Raw genomic sequence first — 25,617 nt, 5'->3', positions numbered from 1 at the left:
CACCTAGGAATACACTTCTTTTCCCAGTTAATAGTCTTTTAAAAGTAATCAAGAATACCATACATTAGTATTTGCAAAGAGTTCTTTTAAGACTGATTTTGTAAACAAGTGCTTATGAAAATTCTGTCTTACAAGAGACAGGAAAGTACTGGAGAGCGTGCAACAGATGTTATGAGGATGATTAAGGGAATAGAACATCTCTCATATGACGAAAGGCTGGAAGACCTGGGGCTGTGTAGCCTGGAGAAGACCCAGAGCAGATCTTATTAATGTTTATAAATATCTGAAGGGTGGATATTAAGAAGAAGGGGCCAGGCTCTTTTCAGTGGTGCCCTGTGATAGTATGAGGGGCAATGACTGGAATACAGGAAGTTCCACCTCAACAGGAGGAGAAACTTCTTTGCTGTGAGGGTGCTGGAGCAGGCTGGCTAGAGGGGTTGCAGAGCCTCCTTCTCTGGAGGCTCACCTTCAAAACCCACCTGGACCACATTCCTGTGCAACCTGATCTAGGTGAACCTGCATTATTGGGGGGCTTGGACTAGACAATCTCCAGAGGTCCCTTCCAACCCCCAGCGTTCTGATTCTGTGACAAGAACACACCTCATAGTCAATAATCTTCTGTATTCTCTGGACTCGTGATCACTGCAGATACAAAAAAGGGGTCATGTGATAATTCATTACATATTTTATTCTTAATGACATTCATTCACTCAGCATGTTTTATTTGTTGCATTTGGACTAGTCCTATAACATGAACAGACTTGGGTTTTAGATATCTCGTAGTCAGTGCATCGTCATGTGGTGAGTGCCACCTTAAATAACAGCCTTGCCTGACTCCACAGGGCAATGTCCTCTTCCCTCAGCTGGCATTTACAGCTTACAGAGCTGCAGCATTGCATACGAGGTGGCTGTGCACAGACTCAGGGCTCAGGATGATGTTAAGTCTGTGCCAGATCAGAAGAATGCAGCAGTGAAGCTCAGTGAGCAAAGGGCACACACGATTTGAAGAATAAATTCTATATTGCAGTCAGAAGTAGCTGTATTTCAAAAGCACCTTTCAAGTGCTCCGTTACGATGCTCTGCTTGATTAGAATTTCAGCGATTTATCTTCCTACTGATGGCAGATATTTTTGATTTTGCGTGTACATTAAAGAAACGGTATTAAAGTAACACAGTCACAATAAAAATTGTTGCAAACCTAAAAGGAATAAAAGTTGAAGGGTATTTTCTAGAGCATTCACATGTTTTCTTACACCTCATCATATCTAACTGGTGGCAATGATGTCACTCAGAGAGCAGATCTGATTCAAATTCAGTCCCACTTTATCAGCAGACTTCTGAAGAAAACAAAAATATTTCTAGGAAATCCTGGGTTTAGTAAAACAGAGTAGTATGAAATAATATGCCAAGTAAATCATACTACCAGTATGACTAGTGCAAGCAAAAATAACAGATTATTCCATATAAATAGGATTAGGTAAACAAGTCCCCTAAAAGATGGTACCAATTAGTTTATGCCAAAATTGATTGCATATAATTCATTGATTCAGTAAATTTAATCTAGGTTGTAAATCAAGCATCTAAGCAGAGTGATCAAATTAACATTTCTCCTTTTGTGTTTCATTGTTAATAGAGTTTTGATTTATGGATCAAAACTACCCCAAAAACCTAAACCAGAAGACAATTCTGTACAAGGGAAATAAAACAGTGCTCTGTGTCACCATTCTTGGAGCAGTTATATAACATATGCCACAGGCTTACATTGCTGCATTGTCTTGAGTCTGACAGCCATAATGTGCTGCAGTTATGCAAAGCTGTGAAACACATCTGGGGAGAGGAGCAGCTCCCCAGAAGCCTTATGAAATCAGCATTTACACACAGCTGACATTGCCCTATATCTAAGTACTCACTGCAAAGACAGTGTGAGGTTTGTTGGTGTATTTAAGAAAACCATTCCTCAGAACAGTTTTGATCGTTGGATGGTCTCTTTTGCTTGTTTGTAGTTATCTAACTGGTTTTACTAGTAGTGAAATCTGTTTGCTTAAATCCTGTAAGTGCTGGCTCCAAAATCTGACCTCTTTTCCTTGTGGCAGGATGACCCATTTTCTGCACTGGATATCCACTTAAGTGACCATCTCATGCAAGAAGGGATCCTGAAAATGCTACGGGAAGACAAGCGGACCATTGTGCTAGTAACTCACAAGCTGCAGTACTTGCCTCATGCTGACTGGGTGAGAAAGCTCTCCTCAGTTTTTCAGGTGGCACAAACAAGGCTTTTGCTTTACCCTTCCAACAAAGTGGTATTTTAGTGAGGAGAAACATAACAGACATTTTGAAAATTAACCAGTGAGTTTTAGGTGCCATAATTTTGGGACTCCCATCCCAGAACACATAAATCAGCTGGATTTTCCTAGAGCTGAAAGCAGGATGCATTTAAAATATACAGAGTACCCAGAAATTTATACAGGAAAATTTTGCTCATTTTTTGATCTCAAAAAACAGTGACATGTTTGAATAATATATTTGCCTCTGCTGGGATGTTACTGCCACAAAAAAAAGTTATGTTTATGGATGTTGAGTTGCATGGAAATATAAGAATGGTATTTCCTTGTGGTTAGTACATAATGTATCAACAACAGCTTAACTCTTTGTAAACTGGCAAAATATTAAGAAATGTGGAGTATTCCATTGTTTGGTTAGATTTCTTTGTTATATCTTGTAGTTTACAGAGAATTGAAGGTATGCTGTCTGTAACAGTTTGCAGTTGCAGGTGTCAAAGATGAAGCGAATCAAGTAGGATATGGAGATTTGGGGGTTTGGATTTGTTGTTGGTTTGGGGTTTTTTTTTGTTTGTTTTGTTTCAGTTCATTGATTCATACTGGCCTTGCACTTAGTTCTCCTGCAGTTAGCCAGCTACAACATCGCAGGTTGTCTTGCCCTCAAGGATTGATGACTGCAGTTATGCTCCCTAGCAGGACTCCTCTCATTTGCAGCTTGCACAGACTATGTATCATCAGTTACTCCCTCTCAAAAACCAATCATATGTCAGCTGCTTTCTCTTCTTCATATTGTCCTGCTATAAAGTTGCAGACAGACATTAATCTTGTTCTGATCATGTTGTTGTGGGCAGCATTTATCCCTTATGGTGTCTCCTCTTTTCAACACAGTTCTGGTTTTGCGGTTAGTGTCTTTCAGGATACAGGAATTTTCTGCCTTTTTCCCCTCCCTGTGAGGTTTATCTTAACTTTCTCTTTTTCAATTATTATATATTTGCAATTTTTAAAATCCACAGCCTTGAATCAGTGTAAACTTTGGCATTTTCATTATGAATAGCAGACCCATTTGTAGGCATTCATGTTTTATGAGATAGTTTGAGAATTATTTTATTTCTGTTATCTTCTAATTGAGTGTCAGTAATGCTTTCTGAAATACACTGTTTCAAAGAGCCTGTAGGGCATGAAGAATTTGTATTAATTAGATTTATAATTTAAAAATACGTAGAAATAGTTCAGGAGGGTTTCCTAAGCACAGGACTCATTGAGCCTTAGCAAGTCTTACACAATGGAATGCAGCAGGGATTTTTATTTTGTTAAGGAATTTTAAATAAAAATATAACTTGAAGGATAGGTAATGGCCTTCCTAATTCTTTGTAGTTAAACTCTCAGAAGAATTTAAGGCCTAGCCCAATTAACAGGTTTCCTAATTAAATTGACCAAAAGCAGATTCTTGCTTGCTTTATTTTTCCCTTTCCTCTGGTGTCTTAGCAATAAGTGGAATACATTATTTTTCCACCCTCTCCATCTTCTGCCCATGGAAATTTCTGGGTTTCCAGGGAGAAAGAAAAATAAATACTTCATTAAGTATTTTCTAATGATATCATGCGAGTTCACATCCATATGCCTCATTTTCCAGTTCTCCTCATCAGATCTGAAGTGAAGGTAGATCCATTGAGTGTATAATATAGTTACACTGATATAAACTGGGAACCACACCCTTTAGACTGCCTTGCATATATAATTTTTTTCAAACTCTCCACTGTTTATGCTTTTAAAAGCTTTAGAGTTTCAAATTCCCTAGCTTTTCCTTATCAGGTCCATGATACCAAACAGACGGTGAAGCCAGCATGCTCATATCTAATTGCCTGACTGAGGGCAAAACATGCTGTGCACAGTGTGGTGCTAAAAGCCTTTTCCTTTTAGGAGGTAAGAGAACTCTAGTATCTTATCTTGCTAATGACTTGTAGTTAGGAAGAGTAATGCATTTTTCTGTCTGTTGACATGGACCCTGTTCTTCTCAGTTAAAGGAGCCTTCCTTTCTGAAAACCTGAAGCGCAGGAAGTTTTGGGGACTTGCAGCATCTTGTGCAAAAGGGGTAGAGTCAAGAGATAAATTCTCAGTCTTTTTACAAGACAGATTTGTTCTCAGAAATGTGATTTATTTAAGAAAAAAGAAAATATTGTCCAGGCTCAGCAATGTAGCTCTAAAATAGAGATGCATGGCTATTTATCTCACTACTCGTGTTTCCAACTTTTTAGATAATCGCAATGAAAGATGGCAACATCCAGAGAGAAGGAACACTCAAGGACATTCAGAAATCAGAGACTGAGCTCTTTGAACACTGGAAGACGTTAATGAATCGACAAGACCAAGAGCTGGAGAAGGTTTTTAATTGGCGGGGCAATTAACATTTGCAAAAAATTACTTTTTTATTTTTCCCCCCTTAGGTTGAAAGCAGTAGCAAGGATTGAGGAGCTGTGTGTGATTTCCGAATTAGTATTATCATAGTATTACTACTGCCATTATTATTTATCTATTAAGATAAATTCTTTCATCTGGACATCTCATATTGCCCCGATACTGTTGCTTCTGATCCATTCTTGATAGGAAAGCTCTATCAAAATATTCTTGTCTGAAGTCTATCGAATGGGGCAAGCATTGGTAATGTGCAATTCTGACAGCTGATTCTATAAAGATGCCTCCATTTTCTCAGCTTCTCAGACGTGCTTATATCAAGCTCTCTTAAATTAACACATTTTGTAACACAGTATGATGAGACATTGATCTTAATTCTTATTGATTCGAAGATACCTGTCCAACCTAAGACTCCAAGAGGCTTGGGGTTAGCAACATGAAATTTATGTCAGATATCTAATCTATGTTTGATTTACTACCTCTGTGTATAACCAATGGACACTTATGACTGCCTGCTGTAACAGTCACACTTTTATTTTTCACTGATGTTCTGACTTGGAAACAAATTTTGCCACACTAATACAGTAATTATTTGGTTAAAAACATGTGAACTGTCCCTTTTTTAGGAGACGATTATTGAAAGTAAAACTGTTTTGGAAAGAACAAATCTCCGAAGGACTATGTACTCCCGTGAAGCTCTGCTGAAAGACGATGAAGAGGATGAAGGTAAAAGGGCCCAGTGCCACTACATTACTGTTCACAGCTAAATTATATTAGAATGGATTAACATAATTCAAACTGGCAAAAGAAGCAATGAATTTTTCCAGTGTGTTGAGTGCTATTTCCATTGGGTTTATCTATGGACCACAGTGATTTCAAGCATTCAGCAGTCACAGCTTCCTCCCAACTTTGAGGTTTTTCCTTGTAATTGAGCATGATTTGATAACGACAGAGGACTAGTAGTGAACAGTTTACCCTGGGTGAGCTTCAAGCACACTTGTTTATGGATTTGTGTAGGTAAAAATTGCAATCAATTTTTATCAATTGAGTACTTTCAAATTGCAAAAACATGATTGAAGACATTTATCACCAAGTGCTAAGGTTTTTTGCATCTTTTTAGCATGCATTACTAGTCATTTTAGCAGGTGAGCATGTGCATGCTTGAGCAGTTAATTTCACCTTAAAGCCATATCATGTGTGGTACACTTCATTTAGCTGCTGCTCACCAGTCCCTGTGAAAGGTGTGTACAAGTAAGTCAGTGTGGCTGTACTTTTTTTTTCTTGCATGTTGCAGAAGAAGTAACAGAAAGTGATGATGAAGACAACCTGTCTTCAGTGCTGCATCAGAGAGCAAAGATGCCCTGGAGAGCCTGTGGCAAGTACCTCAGTGCAGCAGGAATCCTCCTTCTGCCGCTGCTGGTGCTGTCCCAGCTCCTGAAGCACACAGTAATGGTGGCCATCGACTATTGCCTGGCATGCTGGACCTCAGATGCCATTTCTTGGAAGGCAGAGCTAGAGCTGAAAAATTGCTCTCACTGTGAGGAGGTATGCAAGGCCTTCTTCACCTTTATCTTCTGATTTAACTGGTGGTAAACATCTATCAACCTCTGCTCCAAGATTTGTATGTAAGAGTATTGAAGGTTAATCCATTTTGGGGTAACAGTGCAGTAAAAACTAACAGTTAAGTTTAGTGTGTTGTTCACCTCCTTTTGCTAGATATGCTGTATTTTCATCATCTAGTTGATATGCCTAATCCTTGGTCTGTAAAGGGATTTTGATATTGTAGTTAATTTTTTTGTGGTTTTGTTTTTTATTTTTTTCCTGTACTATTGCATTCTCACTGCAAGCAGGGCTTACAGCTTTTGTCACATATGGGAAAGACAGGCTAGTTTTTCTTTTCATGACAGGCATGGGGTTTTTTGGTTGATTTTTTTATGAATTCCACATGTAACTGACCACAGAATTATCTAGCAGAGTACTCTGTATGTATAAAGCAGTAGTGGAAGGATTTTATTACAACTGGGATTGTTTTCTTTATCAGGATTTAGTGCCTACAAATAATCCACATTAATGTTGGGAAGGGCATGTATGATTTCACTGGAGTCATGCTTTCATCTCTAAAAGATGCTTTATTGATGCTAGGTTTTACCATAAAATTAGTATTTTGAAGTAAAAAATATTATTTTTATCAAAAAGACAAAAAAAACAAAGCCATAATAAATGCTTTGAAGATGTTTTTTCTTTCAAATGAAATTATCCAATGTATCTTTCCAGAGTTTTAAATATTATTTTAAATTTCAGATCTCCTCTTTTCACCCAAACACTCTTCTCTCTCAAAGATAATAAATTGTGGTTTAATATGTTTGAGAATGATTGGCAGTTTAATTTAGGGAGGAGAAAGGATTTGTTCCTTATATTTGTTTTTTCAGTTCTGTATTTGTGTTTTTACAATAAATTTTAAATGTTTACAGTGAATAATTTTTGTTATTCTTTCTTTGTTTCTTAGGATTTCAACCATTCTTCATATTCAAAAATTTTCAGCATTCTCTGCTGCCTTGGGATTGTATTGTGTCTTGTCACATCAATAGCAGTGGAATGGACTGGCTTGAAAGTCACCAAAAAGCTACACTCTTCTTTACTAAATAAAATTATTTTGGCTCCAATGAGGTACTCCTCCGATTCTAATACAGAGTGTTGTAGTAATTTTCTGTTGCTTACTCCAAGGCAGTCTTCTAAGCACAACTTTCGTTAAGAATTGTGAATTGTGTCATAAGACTGTGAATTACATTGGTTTTAATGTGTCATTGAAAGTCACCAGAAGTCAAACTACTGAGCGGTTTCTGAAAATGCTACCCAGGCTGCTCCAGTTCCTGGACACTGGTCAAATACATGACTGCAACATAAGAGATTTACTTTCTTGCCTGTTTAATTTCTCTTTGCTGTTTTTAATTAGGGAGAAAACACAATTATTGATCAATATGTTTTAGACTTCCATCATAGCATGCATCATAATTTTAATCACTGTCAGGCAGCCTATGATAATGACCTTAGACAAATATCATCAGTGGCATCATTACATTGGGATGTACATACTGGTAAAGGCCTTGGTTGTCCTGCAAAAACTTGCTTTCTACTGCATAAAATAAAAGTTGTAGCTTGAGTCAAACCTGCAGGTCTTCCTGAACATTAGGAAAAATGCCTTGTTGATTTTAAGCTACCCATATATAGTCTACTGGGATGCACTAAGTAGTGCGGCCAGCAGGTCAAGGGAGGTTCTCTTCGACCTTTGCTCTGCCCTGGTGAGGCCACACCAGGAGATTATATCCAGTTCTGGGTCCTCACTTTGAGAGACTAGGAACTACTGGAGAGAGACCAACAGGGCCATGAAGATGATGAGGGTGCTGGAGCATCCCTCTTGTAAGGAGAGGCTGAGAGACCTGGGACTATTTAGCCTGGAAAAGAACAGACTGAGAGGAGATCTTATCAATGCATATGAATATCTAAAGGGGCAGAGGTCGAGAAGATGGGGCTTAGCTCTTTTCAGTAGTGCCCAATGATAGGACAAGGGGTGACAAGGACAAACTATAACACAGGAGGTTTCACTTAAATGTGAAGAAAAAGTGTGAAGGTGCCAGAGCACTGGACTAGGCTGCCCAGAGAGGTTGTGGACTCTCCTGGGAGACTTGCCAAACCCCAACCTGGGTTCATATGCAACCAACATGGTCTGGGTGAACCTGTTTTAGCAGGGGAGTTGGACTAGATTATCTGCAGAGGTCTCTTCCAACCTCCACCACTCTGTGAGACTTAAGGTTCAACATGACTTAGGGAACAATTACAGAGCAGTAATGAAGTTTGCATTTTGAATATGAAAATTGAAAGGGTTTTTGCTGTATTATTCCAACAACCTTTCTTAGTTACGCATTTCTATTCCCAGAAAAAATGCATTCACTTCATTTGCAGTTTTAATGAAGAGTTCTCAAACTGAAATACTGGTTTTTTATGTAATCATGTGATTTGCGTTGCTTAGGCAGCAGAGGGAGCGAAGGCTGTACTTGCAGTTGTTGCATTATGTTCAAGATGCAAGATGGCATCTTTATTGGAAAGTCACAGATACAGGGAAAATGAGAGAGTTTACCGTGGGTGCCGATTTATTTCTGTCTGTGATTGAGTACCTAGCTTAAGGAGGATGGGAGGAAAAGAAATGTCGACCCATTCTGGTATCAGTATTGTAATCTTTCCCGTTCCTTGTCTCACTTCAGGTTTTTTGAAACAACACCTCTGGGAAGTATACTGAACAGATTTTCAGCTGACTGCAATACCATCGACCAGGTACTCAATAAATATCTTCAACCTCCCAAGTTATCCTATCTTTCCCAATCTGAAAGACTGGATTTTCCTTTATTGTAGACTTAGATTAAGTTTACTGATGATGTATATATTTGACTACTATATCAATTTGTATTGATGTTTTTCTAGGTTTGGAATTAATTCCACTTCTTAAATGCACAGTTAAAAACAAACAAAAAAACCCAACAAACCACCACATTTATTTGGGAAAGGGAAAGTGAAAATAGACCAACAGTGATATCCCCAAATTAAGAGGATCTTCTTTTTTCTAAAAAGTGGGTAAACATATTAACTCGACACATGAGCAAATGAAATGAGAAAAAGGCAAATGCTGTTGCCCAAAACAAATGACTGAAATTCATATTATCAGTATTAACCCCAGAGTACAATGCCAGTCCATAGGATCGATTCAGATGCCAAAATCAACTATTGCATGCCATCTGTGGTCCTCAGACATGAGGATTGTCATCTACAGTGCAGACACCTGAAGCATCTTCAGACTTTTCCAAACCCAGCAGCCAACTCAAAAGCAGCCCTGCGTGTTTAGTGCTTCAAATCCTCAGCATTTTTATTTTGTGTAAGTGGGAGAACAGAAAATAAAATAATACTGTTTTAAACTTGATAAGTTATGAAAGATTGTGTGGGCTTATTCTTTATACAGCACATTCCAGCCACCCTGGAGTGCTTGAGTCGCTCCACTTTGCTGTGTGTATCTGCTCTTGCTGTCATCTCGTACGTCACTCCGATGTTTCTCATTGCCCTGGTTCCCCTCGCAATCATGTGTTACTTCATCCAGAAGTACTTCCGAGTTGCATCACGGTAAGAGCACAGACCAGTATCATTCTGGCAGTAGAAACATCTTCTGCAGTGCATGATTGCATGGCAGAATCACAGTGCTGGGGAACTTCATGTTTAAATCTCGTCCTGTCAAAACCCCTCTGAAAGTGACCCAAATTCACTGTAGTGAAACTGTGTCATTTTACAAGTGCCTTCCCCTGTAGCTTTTGAAGCAGAACTTCTAGGAAGCATGAGCAAGGTCTTTGACCCTCATCAAAGTTTCTTAGAGTTCACATGACACAAAAAAAACCAACTGAATTCTGTCCTCCTCAAAGGCTGCATGATGGGCATGTCCAAGAAAATGTGATGACAGAAAAGGAAAACTGATGTCTGCCTATTTAAGTGGAAGAAATCTGTAAAGCCAGGGAGAGGCTGGAGAATGCAATATAACCTTGGTGATATTGCTGTCCATTTTGGATCTCTTGTTCTGGTCATCTTTTAGGCTTTTTCACAAGTTGAAAAAAATTTAGCCACATCTGATTTTTCTCGTCTCAAGTCACACAGTGTCCCTCCCCATGGAGCTCAAGAAGCATTTGCATGGATCAAGTGGGAGTCTGCAACCAATTGACTTCCTACTGGAAGGAACTGAGACTAGATAGAATTGCACCCTGTCGCAGCACCCCACATGTGCTTCAACTATTTGATGACTAAATGTGAAACTGAGAAGCACAACCTAATGATGAGTGTGGGCTCCCATTTACTGAATGTATGAGCTCAGTGAGAAGTCATGCATCATATGGGGATGGAGAGCAGAGAGAGGAATTTGCTTTTTGCCTTCTGCTCAGCTCGTGCTCTTATTTGCTGTGCCACATTAAATTTATATTCAGTATAGAGCCAGAATAATATTTAAATAAATAAAGAACTGAGCATGAGAAATAGGAACATAGGAGAATCAAGGGAAGGCAGTGAAGGCAAAGACCCATTCAGAACTCCAGCACTGTTTGTATTCAAATTTCAAAAGAAAAATCCTCCTGGGTTATTTGTTCCTTGTCTCACAGTCTGTCTGAACATATACATATATATATATATATATGTAAAATTGTTGTGATGATATTACCTTTCATTCCCTAGGCTTCTTTCAAGCAAATAACTGCACAACAAAACTGATTTTTTTACAAAATTTCTTTCATAACCCCCTCCAGGGACCTGCAGCAGCTGGATGACAGCACTCAGCTACCTTTACTCTCCCACTTTTCAGAGACTGTTGAAGGTCTTACCACCATCCGAGCCTTCAGGTACAGTTTTTTAAGAAACGTATGTTACTTCACTTTTGAATATTGATCTTTGATTCTGTTCTACAACTGTGCAGTTATAAGTAATGGTTATTTGGATCACCTGGAAAATCCATAATCTCCAAAGCGTTGGTAAGGGGGAACTCCAAAACACTGAAGAACTGTAAGAGTTTTGCATGTGAAGGAGTTGCTGCAGAACAAGCTAATGCGTGTCATCTGCTCTGTGCTGACTCTCCATACACTTGCACACAGCCTGAAAAACACTTGTGGGAAAATGTGATTTAAGAAGCTAAATTAGCTTGCAATTGCTGCAGTGTGTGGTGTGGCAGACTATGTATTTGGAAAGTTTCCATTAACCTAATATACACTAAGTTGTTATGCCAGAGCAATCTGTGCATGAGTCGATATCCTGGTAAGGTAAACCACACATGTGCTAGTGGCTTCAGAGGCTACAATAGCACCCAAAGTTATTTTTCAGGTTGCTAGCTAAAGATGTGGTTGTTGATACTGATCTTGGAAATGCACAAACTGGAGACAAAGTCTTTCATCACCTGTTTTGATCTATTTTTCTATCCACATTTGCTCACGGGAGCATCCCAGGAATACCCAATACCATGCCTGGGCTGTGTGTCTATGTTACAGAAATGGCAGTCATGCTGATACCACCAGAGGTACCAGTAAAAGCACTGCTGAGCTTACCACTCCTTTCCCTACACTAGTGCTATTCTTGTCACTCCCATGTGGTCAACTGGCCTCCACACCTATCTCATCTAGATATTGACATGTTTTGTCATTGTGTCGGTGTGAGCTGAAATTCCCCCCCCCCCGACAATAACCAGGCTAGCTCAATCTGGAAGCAAATGAAAAGCTGTATTTACAAGCAGAGTCTAAAATCTACGATGAAATGCAATGAATATGTACAAATATACAAAATTCACAACATTCACAAATATATACAATCAACAGAAAAGCACAACCGATCTCCCTTTGCTTCCCCCCAAGGGGACCCTCCCAAAGGGGCCTCCCTCTCTCCAGGAGCTTCCCCCCAGACCCCCCTGGACAGAGAAGCAGAGTTAGTTAAGCAGAAAGTTGTTAACTTAGCTGCCAAGGTCAGTAGTGTTATCTTCAGCCAGAAGAAGAAGAAACAGCAGCCAGACAGCCCAGCAACTGCCCCCACTGCCGAACGCAGAATGAGCAGAGTGCCTACTTTGTTTTGGGTAATAGTTCTTAAACATTTCTATCTATCCAATGGAAGTGTTTAGAACAATCAGTATTTTGCTTTCTTACACCCAATAGTGACTTATTTACATTCTTTCACTTTCTCTGTTCTGAACTTTGCAAGGAAAAATTAAAGGCAGTTTCAAACCATCACAGTCATTAATTATTGCTGTTACAGTAATGATAGCGTTTATTCCTCCTAATCTATGCTTTTTATTTTATAATAGAAGTAATGCACAAAGTTAACTCTTCTTGAACTATTCTAAATAGGATATGAATAGCTCAGTGAAAACAGTTTGAAAGTTTCTTCTTTTTTTTTTTTTGACTGGAGAGATCTCCTGAAGTATTTTCCATTAATAATGGAATTGAATATTTAAGTGCCAACAATATTCTACAGTTTGTAGGTATGTCTGTGTTCAGTTTTAAGGAAATTCAATTTCTCTTTTAATTGTTCTTTTACATTTATCAACATATTCTTCTACTTCATCAAAAGGATCTTCAGCTGTATATTGTATCAAGTATTGATACAGTAAATAATATTCAGCGACATCTAGCTAATATTTTCAGCCTTTTGGAGCATTCTCTTTTGATTCTTCCTGACCCCTTGAAATGAACACCACTGTCAAAGAATTGTTTGGTGCCTCCTTTTTCTAAAATTCTGCAGTCATTGCTGTGTGTCTGACCCAAAGAGTTATGTGTGCTCAGTAAGTTCTGTATTTCATCAGCCTCCCACATCAGCTGGTAACCTGCTATTTTTAGGACTATGTAGCTTTTCAGCTGCCTAACATATTAGTAGCAGTGGAGTTCAGACTTGCTAGCTTGAGTATCCCTAAAAATAACACTAATTCAGGAATCCAGTCATTAAGTTAGGAGGTGCTAGTTATTTCTGGACTGTCCCTTCCTTCGGTAACTCTCCATCTTGCACTTACTCAGAATGTATAAGGAAAGAAATGTGCAAAAAAATTCAGAGGGAGATCAGAAAGACAGCTACTGCAGCAGATATAAATAAACCAGTAAATGCCCTGGATTGAATATAGTTTGCTGTCCAGCACCTCAGATAGTATTGGTACTAACTAACCAATAAAATGTATATGTGAAGGCTTCTCCAAAGACTGGTCTGTATTCTGAGAGGCCTGCTCCTCTGGGGACTCTTCTGAAGAGAAATTCTGATAATGCTGACTTTCAGGAACAATCACTCCAAGGCTACACAAACACCAACACGCTCGGGGCCAACCCAGGCCATTCTCTATCGCTTGCTGTGGTGGGTTGGAAATCCCCCCCCAGCTACCACACTTGCAGCAGTCATGTCTTTCGTGTCTTGGCATATTGGCTAACCTGTGAGCAGCCAAACTACTTCACAATGTGGCACTTAGTTCTTACCCTAAAATCATACAGGACCTATGTGAAGTTGTAACTTTATTATACTGTACTCAGAAGAAGGATTCACTCCACAGTGAACAAATTTGAAAGCTTCTCAAAGCTATGTACTTCATATTTAAAACACTGTCCTCTCTTTCTTTCATATGAGTATAAGGAAGGCTGAGTTTTATAAGTAGTGCTTGTTGCAGCCATAGTAGCTAAGGGCCAAGTTTGTTAAACTTGCTAATGTAATAAAGGGAACAAAAGGGCAAGCTTTGGGTGCTTAAACTAGAACTTCAAGCCTTCAAGCTTCCTTTACTACCCTGGAAAAAAACTGTTATGCCAAACTTCTCTCTTATATTATTAGACATAATTACTGATACACTTTACTAGTAACATCACACCTATGCAAACAAATATGCCTGTGGTGACTTGCATGCTTTCCAAGACCCTGGTCTAAATAAAAGAGAGCCAGGAATCACCTTCCGTATCTGCTGAATTCAAGGCAGAATTAATTCACTGATGCAGCTGTTCTATGAGTGGGTGCAGATCCTCTGTAATAAACTGTAAATAGACCTGTTTGCCATTAATCTTATTTTGTATTCTGTGGCTAATTCATTTGGGAGGGAAGGAAGCTTTTTCCAGTCTGTTACTTATTGTTGCACCATGTGCCTGGACTTCTGTTTTCCAAAGTGTTCCTGTTGTTTAGTGGTAAGGACAAACACCTTTGTGTAAGGCTGGAGTTACCATGACTGGAGGTACTTTGAATCGATGCTTTATAAATTGTTACAATTTCCAGGCACTGCAGTGATACAAAGTTTAAAACTTGAGCTTGTATGATTGAGAAGAGGAACTTCATTCTGCTATTTCTGCTCCTTTTCCTAGGTATGAAGCCAAATTTCGACAAAAGCTTCTTGAATACACAGATTCCAACAACATTGCTTCCCTTTTCCTTACAGCTGCCAATCGCTGGCTGGAAGTCCGCATGGCAAGTACATTCATTTTGTATATACACAATTAATTTCTTTGACTTCACTCCGAGCAATCTGAGGAGGCATCCAACAGTTACCCAGCCTCATCTGGATTTTGAAACTATACCGTTTACCCTTTGCACCTATATAGCTCTGTATCTGTAATGGAACATGTGGCCAGCCCACCCTGGAAAAACTGAATGGAGTATGAATTTTCCCCATAGCCTGCAGCTGTTTCTCCAAGACAAGAATAGTGTTCACAGGTCACATTGACTCCTCTGTGTGTGAAGAGTGATCAGAGCTGGTTGAGCTGTGTCACCAGCCAGACTGCCTTTATTGGGACTGTGTTAGTGCTAGCAGGCCTTTGCCTTGTGGCTTCTTACTAAGCAGAAGGACATTGACAGGTTTATGTCTGTTTTGGGTCATCTGAAGAATGCCAAAAGTATTCAGGTGCCTGTTTCCTTAGTGTGCGAAGTGGCCTGGCATGAGAACTACTTATTAAAATAATTCTTTGAGAAGCAAATCGAGGAATGGTGTCTTGTGCATGGTGATATTTGTATCAGACTTTGATAAAGGTGTAGCATTGCTGCTATGGTATCATGGGTTCCTTTTATATGCACTAACTGTATGTTAGTTCTCCTCATGCTGTAGATCTCCATTACGGATTCTATTCTAGCTGGTACTTTTTGCTACGTACATTCAGGCATTTTATGTTATTAGCTTTTTATATGTCAAGTCCTGGAGACCACCGTATGTTCCTAACTCTGATCTATGCCTAGATCACTCAGTAGCACAAACGTAAGAGAAGTGACAATTTCCCTCCTGCACCATTTGTTTTCCAGTCTGTCACATAATTTTAAAGAAAGATTTGTCTGTGGGAAGTCAAATCACTAATGATTTAAAGTAGCAAAAGCCCATTATGGGTGGACACAGTCCAACTAATAGACCCACGCTGTGCAAGAACAGCTTGTTTGAACAACTATGACAGTAGCCACCCAGAAGCAACTGCAGTGACTCCAAGCAGTTCATCATCAGCCAGAGGGGATCACATGAGCATTCCCCTCCTACCCCAGGTACAGCAGCTGCATGGCTTCAGCCACCTCCACTACATGCTAAGATAGTTATGTTGGCTTCTCCAGAAGATAAGCAGTGTTGGTACAACTTCTCCTGTGTGCAATAGCATCTCCAAATAGCACATCCACACTAAAGGGTTCCTAGGCAGGGTCTGTATGGAGTTATGTTGGCGTTTTCTGCCTGCATTTCAAACTGTGCAATGGATTTGTTGTTTGGTATGCAAAGTTATGAGAATGTTTTAGTCATTTGTAGCATTGTAATGATGGAGCTTATTCATATTCCTTCAGGAGTACATTGGAGCATGTGTGGTACTCATAGCAGCTGTCACTTCTATTACCAGTTGCCTGTACAGTAACCTCTCTTCAGGACTTGTAGGCTTGGGACTAACATATGCTCTTATGGTAAGAATCTCAGGACCCTTTTTGTCTCTCCCAAACATTTCTTTGTAATTCTTCAGGGCACAGAGATGAACAGGAAGATCAAAGGTGTCTGTATATCTGTAGTAGGTACTATAACATCACTGAAACCATGTGTTAACTTCAGTTCACATTCAGTGGTTGATATATTTGAGTGTGTGCATTATTCAGATTTTAGATAAAATATTCATTGAAGTGTTAGTTTAAATATGTCAACAAAACATGCCAAGTTGCATCATACTTTTTTGTCTTCCATTATTAAGAGTAATTTTTTTCCAGTGCATCAATTGTAATTATGCCCCACTGCATCATTCTAGACTGTCAAATCTTGTTACCAAGATGTCTCTTGGCCTGCCTTTATTGCTGCCATTCCTTTTTCCTGTTGGTGTAGATCAGATCTACAGAGTACCAAACTATCTGTTCACTGCAGTTAGAAAATTCAACCTTTAGACATTGCTATCACTCTGTTGATGTGTATCATACAGCTCACTCACAACGTCAGCGTGTTAAGGCTGCACAAGTGTAACTGTGAAGGAATATAAACTGCATGCTGGTCAAAGGTTTCAGATTTCTAAAATCTGGTATTTAGTAGTGTATTTGCTTTACATCAGGTGTCTAACTATCTGAATTGGATGGTTCGTAACCTGGCTGACATGGAGATCCAGCTGGGTGCAGTGAAAAGAATCAATGGCCTTCTCAAAACAGAAGCTGAAAATTACGAAGGGCTCCTTTGTAAGTGCAGTTTTCTGCAGCATGCAGAACGAGCTTGCTGAAATTTTAATGATTTTGCAGTGTATTAACATGAAAAACATAATAAATCACTTAATGACCTAATTAATTTATTATGAGGGTTCATGTATTTTTTCCCTATTCTCCTGGTACAGCTTCCTCACAGATTCCCCAGAACTGGCCAGACAGAGGCGAAATCCAAATCCAGAACCTCAGCGTGCGATATGACAGCAACTTAAAGCCAGTGCTAAAACATGTCAATGCCCACATTTCTCCGGGACAAAAGGTAAAGAACTGCAGGGATTCTGAGAAGCTCTTTCGACTAGCACATAATGGAAATCACACAGTTGAAAAAACATACTGCAGTGCATTTTGATTTGCAGAATTTTTACACTAAAAGTGTAATGCACTGGATTTAGGAGTCTGTGGGTTTCTTAGTTTGTTGTGTTCAGGCATATGTTAGAGTGAGATGTTAGAATTACACACTGTTTCTCAGTGTCCCAGTGCCCTGCTGCCAGCACACAGTGCCAAAAGAACTGACAGTGGCCCTTGACTGAGTTAGACCGATTTTCCACCATTCCCATGTGGCTCTGTTGCCTTTATTCCCATCACTTCTTTTCTGCTGCATTGTCTCTTCTCTCTCTGTTGTTTGTCTCTTTAGTCCTGTTTGTCTGTCTGTCCTAGTAAACTAGGCCACCTCTGGATCTTAAGTTTTGCCTGCAGCACTGGCTAGACCTTCCACTCCTCCATGTCATTCTCCTGTTGTTCCTGTATATATAGAACTGGTCTTGATTTATCTCTACATTGCTTGGACCCCTAAAGACAAAGAGTGAACTTAGAGACTCTCTGTTATGGCCAGTTGAGTTACTCCATCCATTCACCTTAAGTGTCAAATGCAGACATTATCCATTTCTGTTCACTTGATGTTCATCTGCTTTCTGTGTCACAGATTGGGATCTGCGGCAGAACAGGCAGTGGAAAATCCTCCTTCTCTCTTGCGTTTTTCAGAATGGTTGACACTTTTGAAGGTAAGGTTAATGCTTTTTTGTGTTGGTCAAGCTTAGCTCTTAGAACATGCTTCGGTAGTTCTTAGCAGCATCTTTGAAGTGCAGTTTTTGAATCTTGTTTAAACATGCTATCATCTGTCACATAACAGCTGTGCCATTGATATGCTGGATCAATAAAAATTCTGCTTAGCAGAAGTTCTTTTGTGCTGTTAAATCATAGCAGTAGAAGCAAACCATAAAAAAGGAAGGTGTTAAGTACAGTGAAAGATACTTACAATAAGGCATGGATAGGACCCAATAGGGCCCAGAAAACTCAGTAACTGGGGACTGCAGTTTGGCCTGCTGCCCTGGAATTTCCTGCCATATTTCCTGCTACGTGTGCCATATCATGAAGTATCTTCCTCTGCATCTCAAAAAAATTTATCCTTGGTTTCCAGCCACGTTGCCCCCAGGACCCTTATGCAGAGCCAGACAGTTGTACTTGGAGATAAAACTTCCAACTGCTCAATAGCAATTTGACTTTCCAAATTGCTCATTTTCCCTGCTAACTAGTCCCTGATTGAAGTAATCTTTTATCTTGTTGTTTGAGAGATGATTATAACAGTCAGGCAGATAAGTAGCGTGTCTAATTATTTATAAAGTATTACAGCTACAATTTGTATTTTTTCCATTTAAGGCTTAGTCTCAAGATGGTTCTGCTTGCTGCTTAACCAAAACTTTTTTCATTAGTGAATAAGGGGATATGCAATTCAAGGTCTGTTCCTACTGTACTGTATTGCAAGCTGAAAGTGAGCCATGTCTTTGCAGCAGTGGTGTGTCACAATAAAGAGGCTAGCAGACTGTCCGTTTTCTTTTGAATAGGAAGGATTATCATTGATGGTATAGATATTGCTAAGCTCCCTTTACAGACGTTGAGATCCAGGCTGTCAATCATTCTCCAAGATCCTATTTTATTCAGTGGAACAATCCGGTAAGCCTTAAGCACCAGCAATAAAAGCCATACAGTGACTGATATGCCATTACATATGATAATGATATCTCACAGTATGACTTTTCCAGAACTGCTGATAGCACACCACTTCTTGTCTCCTCAGTAGGAGCGGACAGGATCACTGCCTGTTAAAAAATGTGTTAATTTGAACTGATGATATTCACAGATGATATTTTTTTTTTCTTCAGAGTTTTATGTAGTAAAACATGAGCATTTCTTTAGTTGTAACAAAATTACTTCTAAAACCACAGAGATATTTGCAAAACAGAAAACTTTTCCCATTCTGCTCAACTGAAAGTCTCGTTTTGTTCTTAATCACATTGGTGTAAATGCTTACCAAGCCTAAAAATTCAGTAGCTTTATACCAATGATAAATCAGAACAGTATCTCTAGCATATGATTCTGATTATTTGCAACTTTGTTTCTAAGCACACTAAAAGAAGAAATGCATTGCAGAAGTTTATATTTACTGATATTCTTGAATTATACATAACTAGGTTTAACTTGGACCCTGAGAAGAAATGCACTGACAGCATGCTGTGGGAAGCATTGGAAATAGCACAGCTCAAGCATGTGGTGAAAGCACTCCCTGGGGGCCTAGGTAATAAGACTTCCTTCTTGAGAAGATAACTACCAGTGTTCACAGTGCTCCTCTTTCATGTTCACTCATTATTAAAAACATAGTTGCTCAAAAAAAGGGCTTTTTAGGTTTATGGAAAGTGACAAGAAATGCTTGCTGCAGGCAAAGGTCCTACATCCTGCCTTACCAACTGCGCTTGTGGGGCAGAATCCTGCTCCTATTCAAATCAGCAGTGAAATTCTTAATTTTATTTCAGAATGTCCTCATTGTGAAGCGTTGAGGTTTATGGGTCTTAAAGGTGTCAACAAATCAGTGTTATCTACAATATGTTCTTTTGTATTTTCCAATATTCATGTCCATGCAAAAAAAAAAAAGAAAACCAAGCCAAATGGTAAATGACACACTGCCCTAGGGTAAAGAAATGGTAGATGTCACTGTGATGGAGAGATGCAGTACTCTAGATAGCACATCTTCCAGAGAAACTCATTCGTAAACATCCTTAGCTACTCTGATGTCTAATAGATATAAAGAGTATCATGAAACAGAAGTACCAGTTTTGTGTTGAAAAATGCAAATGAACAGGCAAAATTGGGTCACCGGCCACTGTAGACCTAGGAAACATTACTTTGAAAACCTTTATGCTGAAAGTGAGGTGTTTCCAAGCATATGCTCTACTCTGACCTGACCCTCCTAGACACACACACGTACACCCATAGATACATTTTGTTCTGTATCATTTCTAGATGCTATAGTCACGGAAGGAGGTGAAAACTTTAGCCAGGGCCAAAGACAACTGTTCTGCTTAGCAAGGGCTTTTGTGCGGAAGACAAGCATCTTCATCATGGATGAAGCCACAGCATCTATTGATATGGCAACAGTGAGTTTTGAGTGTTTCTGATTTCTTGGGGTTTTGGGTTTTTTCGGGGCAGCAAGGCAGGGCAGATGCAACACCCAATTGCTAATATGCAAAGCAGAAGGTGGAAAGCAATTTTATCTTCTCTGTAATACATTTACATAATATTTAGTGCAGGTGTGTTTACAAGTCCAGGTAGTTCTGAGTCATTGCTCACCAATCTAAAGAGCTTTTTACTAGGGGTTTAATAGATATTTCAGCACTGCTTGCATTAGGAAAACGAAGCATGTTATTTTCGTTAGCAGTTTGATTTCCTAAAGTAAACAAAGCTTTGAAAGGTCAGCTGGGTTGGTCAGTGAAAGGTAAATTGGCAAGCAGACAAGATTTCCCCAGCATAGTAGACAGGACAAGTCAAGAAGTTAGAAGGGTTGAAACCAACCCTGAACTTGCTAGACAGAGGTTAAACTACACAGTAAAAGTGCACTAACTGGATTTTAGCCAAATAAAGCAGTACATTCTTAAGATTTCCCCCCTCCCCCCCTCCCCCCCCCAGTAAGTTAGGAATATAATTAGATGAGTTTATTATAACAGATAACAGGTTTTAGTTCTGTAAAACTTTAGTGTGTTGTGTGTCAGAAAGGTGGGGAATTAGATTGTAAGTAGCTCAGTTAAAATGTATTCTGAATTTTGACACATTGAGGGTATAGTTCCTCCCTTGAGATACATCTCTAAAGAGCAAATAAAGGTATCTGTGCTAGTGACATTTCTAGGCAGGTTTTGGTACACATCATGCTGCCTAAATAGTAAAGGATGAGTACTTGTTGAGTGAGAACTATGTATATTAAGACCATCTTAAATATCATCTCCACTGTTAAATATGCCAGGTACAGCACACTCCTTTAGTTGTCTCTGCCACCCTTTGGTGTTAGAAGTCCCCAGTGTGCTGGGACATTCCTGGGCTTCCAGCAGGGTGAAGAACGTGCTGCAGAGGTGCCAGCATGCAGGCAGCCTGGCAGGATACTGAATTAACTTCTGATTCACACTGTACAGCTGAGGTTAGGACAGCTGAGGCTTGGGGTCCAGGGCACACAGATCTTGTGTGTGCTGAAGCCCAGAGGCAGTGCGGGGTAGCAGGAGCGAGCAGGGCTAACAGGATTAGGCTCTTAGTTCTGACATGTAGTTAATTTTTCATTTCTGCAACGAAGAATCAATAAAAGCATGGAGTAATCAGTGGTTACTTAATCCTTCTTACTATCTGTGTGTTTATCATGTAACTTCTGTTGTCTAAAAAGCAACAAATGTTTTTTCTTTACATAGGAGAACATACTGCAGAAGGTAGTCATGACTGCATTTGCTGACCGTACTGTGGTTACAATAGCAGTAAGTACAGTCCCTGCTGCCATTCGAATGTGAACAAGAATCAAAAATGCCACTTTTATTAATACTGACAAGATTTGACTATGCTAATTTGATCACTAATTTTTTTTTAAACAATGTATAAATGTGAGCTTTCTTTTCCATTTAAAACTACTCATTTAAATATATAACAACAGTTTCTTAAATGTGCTGTGTGATGATGCTAGGTCTGTTTGCCTGTAAAGGCATGTAATCTAAGTATGGGTCTACTTTTGTTACCCGTTTTAGGCTCATTTAAAGTATGAGTCTGACTACCAGGGAATCTAAGTTTCATCAAGCTATACTGAACTACAGACAAATCAAGTTGTATAATAGTTCTGCCACTGCATAAAGAGGCAGATAAAATTATGTTTCAGAATTTAAATAAACAAGATTCTTACTAACTTCAAAATAAACATTCCATCCCTGTTGACAGTGATTGAATTTAAGTTTGCATATTCTTGAAGTCATTATATAAAGATCTTGAGTATGTATTAAAAAAATTGTTTATGAAAGACATTTGGCCTGAATCAGAGCAGTTCGTTCAACAGATATGCCAGAAGCAATACATATCTTTCAGTGCTCTATTTTCTAAAAATACATATTTCAGAGAGGGGAAATAATGTCACTATGCTTTTAAGATTTAAATATTAAATACAACTCAAGAAATATATGCTTAGGAATCTTAAACCATCTTTTTATTTTCACCCAGCAGGTGTAAAATAGAAAACCTGATTTATCTTAAAATAGCTGTTCACCAAAGAGATCACAAACATGAAATTTCCTTATTTCTCTGCCTAAAAATTCAGACTTGCACTGTATCTTGCATTTATGTATCTTTTCTAGTCCATTTGGGGGTATGAGAGGAAAGTTCATTAGTGTTTAGTAGTTTTAAATTGCATAGTTCAAGGAAATAGCATTTTGGAACAAACTTACTTTGTTTTTACTTTCAAAATGGTATTGGTATACAAACAGATGGGTTTGCATTCAAAATGCTACATAGCAGAAACACTATGTGGAGATTTTGAGTAGTGGTTTGGGGTTTGGCTTGGTTGGTCGATTTGGTTTGCAGAGTAGTTGGGTTTTTCCAGAGAAAGCCATATATTCCTAATTTGTGCCTAGGAAGAATAAGAAAAGGAAGATCAGAGTATTTGTCCTATGTTATCACTTACCAGGATGGCAGCACTGATTGTGTTAGCCTGAAAGATACCAGACACTAAGGGCAGCAAGTATGACTGGAATGTGATATTTCAGTCCCTTCCCCCTGCCTGAGAACTGGATGAATGTCAGCAGAGATGAGATTTGTAGATGCCATCAGCAGTTATTTTATGGAATATCTGGCTAGGAAGCCACAGAAGGAAATACAAGAACTGTTTTGGTATTGAGGGTGCCCAAGATATCACTAGGAACTTTATGGTGACTGTATAACAGGGACCACAGTATTTTGAGCTGAAATATCCCTGCTGGAGTAAAGCAAAGGCAAAAAGTCCAATGCAGTTACACTCAACTTTTAAACACGAAACCCTGTAAAAAGGAGGTGGCTTGTTAAAAGCAGAATCCAAAAATAAATGGAGGGGGAAAAAAAAGCTAAAAGAGGAAGTGAGGAAAATTGAATGATTGTGGAAATTACTGAAGGATTATATTAAAAAATATCAGAGCTAATGTGTGTTATGTATTAGGAAAGGTTTGATTAAGTGTAGAAAGAAGCTGGTAGAGCTAAATGAGAAAATATTATTAGAAACATAAAGGCATTCTTGAAAAAGCTGAACTCTTATCCAAAAAAAGCAGAAATTATGCTAAGTTCTGGCATGTTACATGTGAAAGTGCAGTAAGGCAGCCACCCCCACCCCACAAAAAACGAATCCCTGTGATCAATACATGAAAGAAATGATCAGGAAAAATAATGGCATTGCAGAAAAGCCAAATTAACTATTTTCAGTATTTTCAGTATGTGGAAAAAAAATGGGGTGGTTTCTTTCTTATAAAATAATCAAATCTTACAGCTTACTAAGAAAAGGGTCGAGAACAAAAAAGAAAACGTTGTGTAAGCCACACACATCTTGAATACTGTTTGTAGTTCCCCATAATGACACGTTATACTGAAAAAATGCTCAGAGGCACAAGAATGTTCAGAGGTGTGAAACTGCCCCATAAGGGGAGCAGATGAATAGGTTAGGCTTCTTCTGCCTGGAAAAAGAACAATGTAAGGCCATGTGAGAGTAGTCTGCAAAATCGTTAGGCAAGAAGGAAGAGGCATCAAATGAAGCTGAGCAGTAAGGCCCAGAGCATACAAAAGGGGAGATTTGTTCACACAGTGGGGAACAGAACTGGAAAATCTTTTCCAAAAGATGTAGATGGAAAAATGTAAGTGAAAGATCAAGAGATGAGTTGGAAAAGGTCTTAGAAGAGAGATCTATTCAGTTTCACAATCAGACAAAACTGCACCAGGCTGAGGAACTCCCCCTGATCCTAGAAGCAGTCCAGAACTGGGAGAGTACTTGCATGGAGTACCACACTCACATGCCCTGTTCCTACTCTTCTTGGCTATCTTGTGGCAGGTAGCAGGACAACAGGTTAGAGACATCGCATGGTGAACTAACACGACTCTTCTCACTTAAGTACCTAATTCAGGTACTTAAATATATATGTGGCTCTGTCTGGATGTTTATCAGCATGGTATGTGATAGATACACTGACCTGGCATTTTGTTTGTTTTTCAGCACCGTGTGCACACGATCCTCAATTCAGATTTGGTTATTGTAATGAAGAGAGGGGTTATTTTGGAATATGACAAGCCTGAAGTTCTGCTAGAACAAGAAGACAGTGTCTTTGCATCTTTTGTACAAGCAGATAAGTAATAAATAAAGCATTTAAAAATACAATTGTACTATTTTCTAAAAATGTAAAATATCTGTAAATAAACACTATTTCATAAGAAAATGAGATTTTCTTTTTTTAATAAAATGAGGCATTTTTCTCCATCTGAAGCATTAATAAATTATCCCTGTACTTTCTTTTTTTGTATACTACTACCCTTCCTTTTACTTGCTACTAAAGAATCATGAAATACGGTTAAACTACATGGGTGAACTGTGACAGGAAACACATCAAAGAAACATAGCCAGTATGGAGTTTTGGTGTAACTCTTCAACTTCTCCTGTCAATTTACTAACATGTTATTTTGTAAGTATCAGAGCCCTACTGTAGATAATGCTTATGATTTAATAAATACAAAAGGAAGAGCAATATACCAAAGGTATTTCTCAAAAGCTTGTATATCTTTTAATCATATGACTCTGTAAAGCTTTAATATCTAAATATAAAACCTGTAAAAATTATACTGTGGTTTACTGATAGTGCCTGTGTCTCTTGGTCTCTCCTTTTAAAACCTTTTAGAAATGAATCACAAGTTGGTTCCCTCAGTCTTTCTTAGGCTGCCTCAGCTCTACAACCACTGAAGCATATCATGCTGATTCCAAAAGGGATTGAGCCAGCCTTCCTCCCAAATTGAGAGGAAGTGAAGAAGCAGCAGGTTGTGATATAGTATCAGTGTTCAATACACAGTTTCCAGACCAGTACAGATGTATCAATTAATCTGGAAATTATTCCTCCAAATCTAGTAAATAAACACTACTCAACCTTTCACTGAGAGCTTGACTCATTGCCTCCCAGTTTCACATATTTCACTCACTGCCACACTGTTTCTAGATTCACTGTGATTTTTTCCAAGAACTTACATACTACACGTTTTTCACCATTGTTCTGCTTATAGCAACTTTGGCTTTACATCTGTTTTTGTCTTCTTCCCCTTTTTGAAGAATTTGTAGAACTTGGGAAAACTCCTTTTGTTTTGCTTTAACCTGATAATTTAGAATCTTTTTAAAGGCTTTATTTTCTAGAAAGAGACATCTTGGTGT

The 25,617-nt window shown here is 38.8% G+C and overlaps 1 protein-coding gene across 1 annotated transcript in view; it reads left to right on the top strand.

Moving 5' to 3' along the window:
* ABCC8 (ATP binding cassette subfamily C member 8) overlaps nt 1-24,582 on the top strand; it is a 69,950-nt gene extending 45,368 nt beyond the window's left edge. Inside the window, exons 22-40 of the mRNA XM_054390602.1 lie at nt 2,094-2,231; nt 4,535-4,660; nt 5,318-5,417; nt 5,986-6,236; nt 6,383-6,385; nt 7,198-7,358; nt 8,951-9,020; nt 9,700-9,857; nt 11,018-11,110; nt 14,570-14,672; nt 16,017-16,130; nt 16,757-16,877; nt 17,030-17,160; nt 17,824-17,902; nt 18,743-18,851; nt 19,370-19,473; nt 20,196-20,329; nt 21,623-21,685; nt 24,421-24,582. Coding sequence (XP_054246577.1) covers nt 2,094-2,231; nt 4,535-4,660; nt 5,318-5,417; nt 5,986-6,236; nt 6,383-6,385; nt 7,198-7,358; nt 8,951-9,020; nt 9,700-9,857; nt 11,018-11,110; nt 14,570-14,672; nt 16,017-16,130; nt 16,757-16,877; nt 17,030-17,160; nt 17,824-17,902; nt 18,743-18,851; nt 19,370-19,473; nt 20,196-20,329; nt 21,623-21,685; nt 24,421-24,558 — 2,196 coding nt within the window. The 3' untranslated portion in view covers nt 24,559-24,582. The remainder of the gene's footprint in view (nt 1-2,093; nt 2,232-4,534; nt 4,661-5,317; nt 5,418-5,985; nt 6,237-6,382; nt 6,386-7,197; nt 7,359-8,950; nt 9,021-9,699; nt 9,858-11,017; nt 11,111-14,569; nt 14,673-16,016; nt 16,131-16,756; nt 16,878-17,029; nt 17,161-17,823; nt 17,903-18,742; nt 18,852-19,369; nt 19,474-20,195; nt 20,330-21,622; nt 21,686-24,420) is intronic.
* The last annotated feature ends 1,035 nt before the right edge of the window (nt 24,583-25,617 follow it).

Source organism: Indicator indicator, chromosome 21 (genome assembly GCF_027791375.1).
Source record: "Indicator indicator isolate 239-I01 chromosome 21, UM_Iind_1.1, whole genome shotgun sequence".
NCBI classification, from domain to species: domain Eukaryota; kingdom Metazoa; phylum Chordata; class Aves; order Piciformes; family Indicatoridae; genus Indicator; species Indicator indicator.
The sequence above is the reverse complement of the archived record's forward strand: the minus strand, read 5'-3'. Positions and strand labels throughout refer to the sequence as shown.